General features: G+C 36.9%; 2 protein-coding genes across 3 annotated transcripts in view; one reads left to right on the top strand and one right to left on the bottom strand.

The window, feature by feature from the left end:
- The window catches only part of LOC111430698 (DNA-directed primase/polymerase protein), a 12,127-nt gene extending 3,808 nt beyond the window's left edge, over nucleotides 1–8,319 (bottom strand). Inside the window, exons 1-9 of one of the 2 annotated variants that reach the window (XM_023067066.1) lie at nucleotides 8,241–8,319; nucleotides 3,640–3,965; nucleotides 3,223–3,359; nucleotides 2,878–3,041; nucleotides 2,627–2,773; nucleotides 2,468–2,519; nucleotides 2,178–2,352; nucleotides 1,342–1,424; nucleotides 899–1,108 (exon numbers count right to left, since the gene is read on the bottom strand). In XM_023067066.1, coding sequence (XP_022922834.1) covers nucleotides 899–1,108; nucleotides 1,342–1,424; nucleotides 2,178–2,352; nucleotides 2,468–2,519; nucleotides 2,627–2,773; nucleotides 2,878–3,041; nucleotides 3,223–3,359; nucleotides 3,640–3,709 — 1,038 coding nt within the window. In that variant the 5' untranslated portion in view covers nucleotides 3,710–3,965; nucleotides 8,241–8,319. Of the gene's footprint in view, nucleotides 1–898; nucleotides 1,109–1,341; nucleotides 1,425–2,177; nucleotides 2,353–2,467; nucleotides 2,520–2,626; nucleotides 2,774–2,877; nucleotides 3,042–3,222; nucleotides 3,360–3,639; nucleotides 3,966–8,240 lie in introns of those variants that run through there. The other variant, XR_002708378.1, reaches the window with a different exon arrangement.
- The window catches only part of LOC111430700 (DUF21 domain-containing protein At5g52790), a 5,251-nt gene continuing 1,036 nt past the window's right edge, over nucleotides 5,264–9,478 (top strand). The window contains exons 1-12 of the mRNA XM_023067068.1: nucleotides 5,264–5,634; nucleotides 6,135–6,211; nucleotides 6,304–6,387; nucleotides 6,457–6,570; nucleotides 6,699–6,785; nucleotides 7,277–7,416; nucleotides 7,503–7,590; nucleotides 8,080–8,153; nucleotides 8,224–8,330; nucleotides 8,405–8,604; nucleotides 9,085–9,131; nucleotides 9,211–9,454. Of these exons, the coding sequence (XP_022922836.1) occupies nucleotides 5,454–5,634; nucleotides 6,135–6,211; nucleotides 6,304–6,387; nucleotides 6,457–6,570; nucleotides 6,699–6,785; nucleotides 7,277–7,416; nucleotides 7,503–7,590; nucleotides 8,080–8,153; nucleotides 8,224–8,330; nucleotides 8,405–8,604; nucleotides 9,085–9,131; nucleotides 9,211–9,454 (1,443 nt within the window). The 5' untranslated portion in view covers nucleotides 5,264–5,453. The remainder of the gene's footprint in view (nucleotides 5,635–6,134; nucleotides 6,212–6,303; nucleotides 6,388–6,456; nucleotides 6,571–6,698; nucleotides 6,786–7,276; nucleotides 7,417–7,502; nucleotides 7,591–8,079; nucleotides 8,154–8,223; nucleotides 8,331–8,404; nucleotides 8,605–9,084; nucleotides 9,132–9,210; nucleotides 9,455–9,478) is intronic.

Raw genomic sequence — 9,478 nt, forward strand, 5'->3', positions numbered from 1 at the left:
TTTTTTTTTTTTTTTTTTTTTTTTTTTTTTTTTTTTTTTTTTTTTTTTTTTTGCTTTGATGAGTCAAACTAACCACAAAACTACATTTAGATTGTCTTAAATTTAAGTAAAACTGACTGAAAAAAGCTTAACGAAATTTCACTGCAAATTCAGAATTCTGAGATCGTATTGCAGCATAACAGTATTAATGATGAATAAAAATCATGCAGAAGAACTAGGAGCAGATGATATGAACTGTCAACTTAAATTACTATTCACATCTTATTTTATAACTTTGATGTAATTTTATTGGTTTTTTATCCTTTCTAGAACATATTAAATAAGGGCATCTTAGTCTTTTTGCTATGGTTGATGACGTGAGATGTAGGGTTTAATTGGGAGCCTATCTGGACCCTTTGCCGATAAGTTGGACATATCAGATATCATTGCTAATTCAAAAAAATTCTGCAAATTGCATTTCGATGGTTGAGAATTCAGTCTTTTTGTAATTTTTTATCAAGGGGTGCATGCAAGTAGACTTGACTAACCTTCTTGTAGATTGTTCAATCTTCAAGTAAGGAACTAGCTATTTCTATCTCTTGGTCTTGATCATCAAGGTAAACCATCATATAATCATTTCTTTGGGACTAACTCTAAATTGATTTGGGGTTTTAGGGCTTGACAATTAAGGATTCTTCTTACTTCTTACGTGGAAGAGTTCTTATCTGCCATTTCTTATGGTTTCATATCAAACGAGGAGGTCTCGAGAATTCCAAAAGACAAAGGATGGGATACCTGAAAAAGAACTTCCTATTTGAGATTGACTAGCTATGCATTCGTCTTGCGATTTGATAAAGCCCAGAGAATAATATAAAATGGAGGAACTTAAAATTCGATGTTCTAGTAAAAAGTACCATACCATTTTTGCACGTGCATGTCTTCCTGTAGGTAGAAGCACAGAAGTCTTCCCTGCCTTTGATGACAAAGCTAAACGAAAGCAACGATTTCTAGAATAAACTGCATTGTCCACAAACAGATGGCTAGGAGATTCAATGGAGCTTGAATCTTTTTTGATAAACAGTTCTTCGTATCTCCCTTCCATTTTTCCAATACAAATCCGCGAACATATCTGATAATATATTGACACGAATTAAAACAGTACTGGATAAATAAACAGGATAGTTGTAGCTATTCAATAAAATTTTGTTTAAATAATGAAGACTCGGAATCAATATATATTGGCCATGCACTCAGATGAATGACCAACTTAGCTGATAGCCGAATATCGTAAGAAGGTAAGAGTTCAAATGTTAATCACTGTATCTAGAAATCTTTTAGTCCTATGCTTCTTCAGGGAAGTACCTCACCAACAAATGCTCCTGCATGCGAGTTATCCTTAAAAGCAACTTTTGGTATGCGGATTATCAGGTGGCGAGAGAACTTCTCTAAACATAAAAATGAAATAGGAAGAGTTATCAACAAAATCATAAACATCGCTTATGAAATCATTTGCAACGTAACCATCTAGGCATCTACAAAAGAACCAAAAAACAAATGCTCGATGCTAGACTATAGGCCAGAGACCTTGTCATTATCAATCACCGAAAGAACGTTGCAATTGCATGGAAACTAAAAAAATCCAAGGTCAGCTTCACAAAAGGAGATCTCCAAAACATACAGCCAGTTGACTTACTAACAAAAACTGTAACTAGCAATTCCTCCTCGTTATTATTATTATTTAAAATAAAATAAAATGAAGGAAATTGAACGGTTAGATTTTAATTGACGTATCACGCATGTACCTAGTTTAATGCAAAGCTTAGCTATATTCGACAATGTCATTCAATTTCAAACTGTGCTCAAAATAACTTTTCAAGCATAAAACGTTGGCAGCAGTATTAGATCATCCATTAATAAAACCTTCGGCTCTTCTTTTTTATTTTTATGATCATGAAATTTTGAAGTAATCATATTCCTGTAGAATTACCAAAAATAATCTTGTTGACTATAGTGAATCTGTAATTAATAAAAAAGATAAGGATTATTATCTGTACTCGTACCAGGAAAATTTCAGTTATCATGCCAACCATAAACGAAAATGACAAGATCCTCATTTTAGCAATTTAGGATACATTTAGACAATAACAGATGAATTAACACAGGAGATGAAGCCTAGATCAGACCGATGCTAAATATACCTTCGTTTGAGGAATCAAGCTCTAGTATCCAGTCAAAGCTTCCTTGAATTGAATACTTTTCATTTAAGGCTTCTAGAACAACAGATATCAAGGAATCAACCATTACGTCTTCATTTTTTCCCGTATTGATTCTTTTACTGTACTCCAAATCAAAGTAAAGGTGACATGGAGCACCCTGAACACTTGAAATAGAACAGTGAGAAGTGCAGCAGAAGAAAGAGTAAAGAGCACATGATTTGGACAGATCGAACCACATGATCAGTACAATGACTCAAACTTATTCAGCTCACCTCTTGAATTACTTCATAATGGTGGCGAAATTTTGAATCCATGCTTTTATACCTTAAGTTAATTAAAAAAAGTTGTTAAAACAAGATCAGAAGTGTTTGCGACGATTCTGTGTGAAAAGTATTTTTTCTCCTCGAAGTATGATTAAAATTTGATAATACCTATGCCAGAACTCACTGTATGATGAAACTAGAAATCTCCTTTGTCCATTAAAGTGATCTTGATAACTAAAAATATGAACATCGGTGTGCTCTCTGGCAAACTTAATTGCTTCTTCTTGTCTGGGAAATGTGGCCCACACTTGCTTGCTATTCAGAATAGATACCACAAATGTCAAAACGATATCATAGAGAAGTGGAATAATGGTGAAACAGAAAGAAAAAGTGAGAGGATGGAAGAATCCTCAGTATACCTTAACTTGAATCTGCTTTGCTCAGAAATATCAACACGAATTTCACGCAATAGTCTCCACAAACTAGATGGCCTCTTGGGAGGGACGCCTCTAGGTGAACCATAAAATACGATTGGCGAGAACTTCTTAGAACTAGAACCTTTTTCTTTACTTGTCAAATCAATCTGAACAGTGTTAAACATAGTTTTGTTAAGCAATGCCAAAAAGATAATAATAATAAATAAATCTGTTTCAGCCTCACCATTAGCTATGAATTCTATACTTCATTACACACTAAAAATACTTGGATAAGCATATGAAGAATAACAGTCGGGCAAACTCGGCCCTCAGGAAATGACGACTTACTTTCTCCTCGGTAACTTGGACGCTCGATGCATTGTCCTGCATTTCTTTAACTGAGCCAGAAGCTGGAGTCGTAGAGTCTATTGAACACTCAGGCTTCAATTTACTTTTTCTTTTCTTTTTTACTCTCACAGCAGATTCTGAATAGAAACAGGATAGATAACCAAACATAATCAGAGGCAGAACATACAGAAACGAAGAACGTTCATAATGATCACCGTGCCACTGCAGATATTTAACCTATAACATACATTGCTCCTCTATTGTACTTCCAAATTTACGAAATCCAGTAGTTTTTGTGTAATTATTATCGTTGCTTCGCTGTTAAAATTCGATTTCTAAAAATGAGATTCGCAGTACAGAAACGAAGAACATTCGAGGTTGTAAAACTCGAACTAAAGATAGAGAAATAGAACTTACGAGGAGGAGAAACGCCGCACTTGAAGCATTCAAACAATCGATCGACGTCGTCCTTCACGGTCGATGCCATTTTCTCCTACTTGGCCCGTCGGAAGTGACTGCGGATTGCTTTCGTCTTTCGTCTTCCGCCTCTACCTTCTCTCTCGTTTTGAAAAATAACTCTGATTCCCTTTCGGAGTGAAACGCGATACTAATGAACCGAATTGAACTTTTTGTTTTTCTTCCCGCCGAAACGACCTTTCCCTCCTATCTTCCGTAAACGATAAACATTTGACGAGTCCTCGTAATGACTCGTTCACCCCTATATATATATGATTTAAGAGAGACTAAAAAACAAAAATAATAATAATAATAATAATAATAGTTAGGAACAAAATTTGAAAGAAAATCCCTACTTTCAATATTATTGATTTAAATTGAGTGCAACTTCAAGCCTAGGAGCAAGTGTTTTAATTTAATTTAAGAATTTTCCTATGGATTCTTGATTAAAAAAAAAAAAATTAATAGAGTTTACCTCGTGATGATCCTTCGAAACGTAATCTGGTACACTTAGTAAAGTAATACGAAACTTAGTAAAAGTTGTCACAACACTGTAGTGGGACTAAATGAAAATGGATGGTATCGTTGTATGTTCGACATTTGAAAACTCCAAATTTAATAATTTTTTGCCTCGATAAGGAAGAAAGGGGAACAAGCACACTTGGAGAGCGCAATACAACTGAGAGTTGCATGCTGCATTCGGGAAGAATAAATCGCTTCCGAAAAGAAATCTATTGATTCTCTCCCAATTGGTTGGACCGTAGGTGCGATGATTTACTTCACGAGCGATGTCTCTGGTTCAAGACCAGGATATCCCAACTACACCAAGGAAGAGAATAAAAAGAATAGAAAAAGCATCTGACTCCATCATGCAGGCCCTACTTGGCTCGGGGGAACAAGAAAGACGAAGGAGAGGACTACACACTTTTCCCTTTCTCCCTATCATTTGGGTAGAAAGTGCACAACTTGCTTATCCAAACATTTGGGGTCTTTATAGATTCACTAAGATTCAGTGTTAGCTTTAAATTCCTTAAATCGACCATCTATTCAACAATTTGTCAAATTGTTTAATAAATTGGTAACACTAAGTACAATGCAACATTACAGATAAAATATTTAATGCAAGAATCTAAGTCCACAATTAGTCGATGTTGTTCATTTTGACATGTTATATATCACCACCAACCTCACAGGTTTAAACCGTATCTATTTGGGAGAAGTTTCAACACCATTATAAAAAATACTTCAATCATTTATGCCGGTTAAAATCTTTTTTTTTTTTTTTTTCCGCCTCAAAATGATAATCTCACCTCATCCACAGATTTATATTAGTTTATAGGAAGAAACAGAAGACAACTAATACACTAAGAATTAAGAAACGAGTACATAAAGTGAATCCCACAACGTATCTCTTATTGCAACACGTACATTTTCCATAATCGAGAGCTTCCACTTTGTTTTTAAATTTAGAAGGCCATTTGGTGGTAATGGCTATTCAAATTGTTTATAATTTCAAAGGGCCAAGTCTGTTGGGGGCAGTTTGTTTATACATGTCATGGATTCTCCTCCTTTGTCATTTTGGAATTTGGAATTTTTTTCTGCTGATGTTACAAAGCGTTCGATCAGGTGGCCCTCTCAATCTCTGTTCTATTTGGACACTTATTCGTTGTGTGTCTTACCCAGTTCTATTAGTACCCGTAATTCTCTTGCCTCTTTACCTCAAATCTTCTCTGTTTCGTGAAGTCCCAAGAGCTTTGCATTAAACCGATAAAGAGATGGCTGCAAGTGATGTCCCATGCTGTGAGCCAAGGTTCTGGATGTATCTTCTGATATGTGTGGGTTTGGTTGCTTTTGCTGGTCTTATGTCGGGCCTTACGCTAGGACTCATGTCGCTCAGTTTGGTCGATCTCGAGGTCCTTGCCAAGTCTGGCAGGCCTGATGACCGCAAACATGCCTGTAAGTTTTGTTAAACCCATGATCAACTCCTTAATTAACTAATATGAGACTCGTCTTCTGACAATTCTCTCCTCAAACAAAGTACACTATAGAGCTTTCCTTGAGGCTTATGGAACCCTCAAACAACCTCTCCTTAATCGAGGTTTGATTCCTCGAACAAAGTATCCCCTTTGTTCGACATTGACTACACCTTCGAGACTCACAACATTTTTATTCGACATTTGAAGATTTTATTAACACGACTAAGTTGAGAGCATGACTCTGATACTATGTTAGGAACCACAAATCTTTACCATGGTAGGATATTATCCTCTTTAAACATAAATTCTCGTGGTTTTATGTTTGATTTCTCCAAACGATCTTATACCAACGGAGATGTATTCCTTATTTATAAATTCATAATCAACTCCTTAGTTAGGACGTGAACCATTTTCAACCCATTTGAAAACTTGGTGCAATTTGTGTCCTATTTGATACAATTCTAACTTCATTCCTTGTAGCCAAAATTCTGCCCATAGTAAAGAACCAGCATTTGCTTCTTTGCACACTCCTTATAAGCAATGCCATGGCAATGGAGGTACTGCTTCATCCAATATTTAACTTCACAGACCTTCTTTTGAAAGGATTTTAACTGTGTTTTATTTATTTGCCCTTTCTTTCTATTTTTAGGCTCTGCCCATCTTCATCGATGCCCTTCTCCCAGCTTGGGGAGCCATTGTGATATCAGTGACTCTCATACTAACTTTCGGAGAGGTAAATGCTTCTGAAACTTCCTTCTTCATCTTGTATGGTACTTGATGGAATGCCTCGTTTTCTCCATAGATTATTCCTCAAGCTATTTGCTCAAGGTATGGATTGAGCGTCGGCGCAAGGCTGTCGGTCGTTGTTCGGGTGCTTCTCTTAGTCCTCTTTCCTTTGGCTTACCCCATCAGTAAGGTAATACCATGTTCTTCATTTGGTCATATATGAGAAGGGATTGAAAGGAAAGAAGATTCGAACTCTAATTGCTTGCGTTTTTGCCCTAGAAGAAACAATTCATATGAGCTTCTGAATGTGAATGACAGATATTAGATTGGCTTCTGGGCAAGGGGCATTCTACACTTCTAAGAAGGGCAGAGCTGAAGACATTTGTGGATATGCATGGGAACGAGGTTGGTTCAACATGTTTTACATTTCAACGGTTAACGAGAACTAATAAATGCTAGACAAATACGACTTTTCACAATGGTATGATATTGTCCACTTTGAGCATAAGCTCTCGTAGCTTTACTTGCTAAAAGCCTCGTACCAATAGAGAGAGTATTATTTGTTTATAAACCCATGATCATTCCCTACATCATCCAACATCTCCCCTAGAACAAAGTACGCCTCCTCTTAATCGAGGTTAGACTCCTTTTGGAGTCTTGGTCATTTTTTACTGCCTTCGAGGAGGTTCGACTCCTTTTCTTTTGGAGTATTTTGTTCGACATTTGAGAATTTACCAATCTATTGGCACGACTAAATTTAGGGCATAACTCTGATAGCATGATTCCTAACAATAGACCCGTTTGATAACAATTTTGTAAATGAGAAAAAAAAAAAAAGTTAAATGATCATCGAACGGATAATATATTAAATCTTTGAACTAAAATTTGTGTCTCAGGCAGGCAAAGGTGGAGAATTGACTCAAGAAGAAACCACCATAATCGCTGGAGCTTTGGACATGACACTCAAAACTGCCAAGGATGCTATGACTCCTTTATCCAAATTGTTTTCACTGGATATAAATTCCAAACTTGATGAGTATGCTTCTGCCCTTAACTATGGTTAATTGAACTCAATGGATTTGATTTTTAACTTGTTTTTTTTGACTTTTTGGATAATCCTAGGAAAACCATGGAGATCATTTTAAGGAAAGGACATAGTCGAGTGCCGATATACTCGGGACATCCAACTAATATCATCGGTATTATTTTGGTATGTTCAAGTGTTAAATTGAAAGACCTAATCATCTCAAGGTTTTTAAAACGGGTATACTAGGAAGAGGTTTTCACACCCTTATAACGTATACTCCGTTCTCCTCTCCAATTGATGTGGGATCTCACAATCCACTCCCCTTCGGGGCCAGGCGTCCTCACTAGTATTCGCTCCCTTCTCTAATTGATGTGGGACCCCAATCCATCCCTTTTGGGGACCATTGTCCTTGCTGGCACACCACCTTGTGTCCACCCTTCTTCGGGGCTCAGTCTTCTTACTGACACATCGTCTGGTGTCTGGCTCTGATACCATTTGTAACAATCTATGCTCACCACTAGCCGATATTGTCTCTTTTGGACTTCCTCTCAAGATTTTTAAAACGGTCTAGAGAGATTTCCACACCCTCATAAATAATGCTTGATTCTCCTCCCTAACCGACACCCAATATAAATCAATCAAAATTTACCATACATCCCCATTTGGGTGCAGGTTAAAAATCTGATCAAATTTGATCCACAGGATGAAACTCCCATCAGAAATCTCACCATCAGAAAAGTTCCAAGGTAAAATTGTTGGATGCTTAGCCCTTATAGCTTTCTTAGCTGAAGAATTGATGCTATAATTTGGATGCAGGGTACACGAGAACTTACCTTTATATGACATATTGAACCAGTTCCAACAAGGACATAGTCATATGGCTGTTGTCATTAAGAGCCATAAGGAAGCCAGAGAGCCTGCAGGTTTCATCTTCTTGTCTTCATGATTTTGGTTACCAGAATCATCAAAAACATAAACTCATCTCGTGTCTCTGTAGATTCAAAAACTGTGGATTTTAACGAATCGGAACTCGAAACCACGACGAGAACCGAGACGGAGTTGGAATATATTAAGCTGCAGATAAGGAATATTCATTCTAATGTAAGTAGTGAGACAAATGGAAAATCAATGCCAGATTTTGATGAAGATGTTATTGGTATCATAACGCTGGAAGATGTCATGGAAGAACTTTTACAGGTTCGTTTAATTTTTCTTGAGGATAAGATTCCATGATATGATAAGTTTCAATCTGAATGAAAGACGAAAACTTGCATCGGAACCCTGACTCACTTTTGAGGTTATAGCTAGGACATTACCCGAATCTCTTCGAGCATGTCTTTGACACTCTTGACACCATTGTTACCTCTAATCTTCCTTATGTCTTAGCTTGACTTTCATGCACACTCTTCGTGGCGTGTTGGATGATGCACCGTTCTTATCGGTCACATCATGACACTTATCCAGTCCTCACATGTTTCGATAGGCACCACTTGCATATCGTGTTTCGAATGACTACGGATAGAGTCTCACAACCTAACCTACTCTTTTCTTAGTACAATCGTGACATTTTCTCCCACTTAAACTAATCATCATATTCAATATTTTTTCGGAAACACAATTGCCTCGTGGAATCTGAGACCATCGTGAATGTTGTTTTTGTTGGTGGTGTTTGTGAAGGAAGAGATATTGGATGAGACTGACGAATACGTTGCTGTTCATAACAAGTAAGTGCTGACTTGATCATTGTTTTATTTGACAAGTTTTGTGGTAATAATGAAGCATATTTGTGTAAAAAAAATACAGGCTGAAAGTGAATATGAGAGTAAGGAGATCAAAGTCAGAATCTCCAGGAGCAGCCCATCTGCGCTGGATATCACCAATGCCATCCCCACTGTCTTCATACCATCACTCCCCACTTTCTTCATCGTATAATCACTCACCAATGCCTCCGCCTATTCACTCCCCATTTACTCCACCGCCTCTCTCTTCTTCCCTTGGAAATTACTTGCACTCTTCTCCCACTCCATCTCCCGTTTCTCCAAATAAGGTTTTTTTTTTTTTTTTTTTTTTT

The sequence above is a fragment of the Cucurbita moschata genome, unplaced genomic scaffold, assembly GCF_002738365.1.
Source record: "Cucurbita moschata cultivar Rifu unplaced genomic scaffold, Cmos_1.0 Cmo_Scf00034, whole genome shotgun sequence".
Lineage (NCBI taxonomy): Eukaryota > Viridiplantae > Streptophyta > Magnoliopsida > Cucurbitales > Cucurbitaceae > Cucurbita > Cucurbita moschata.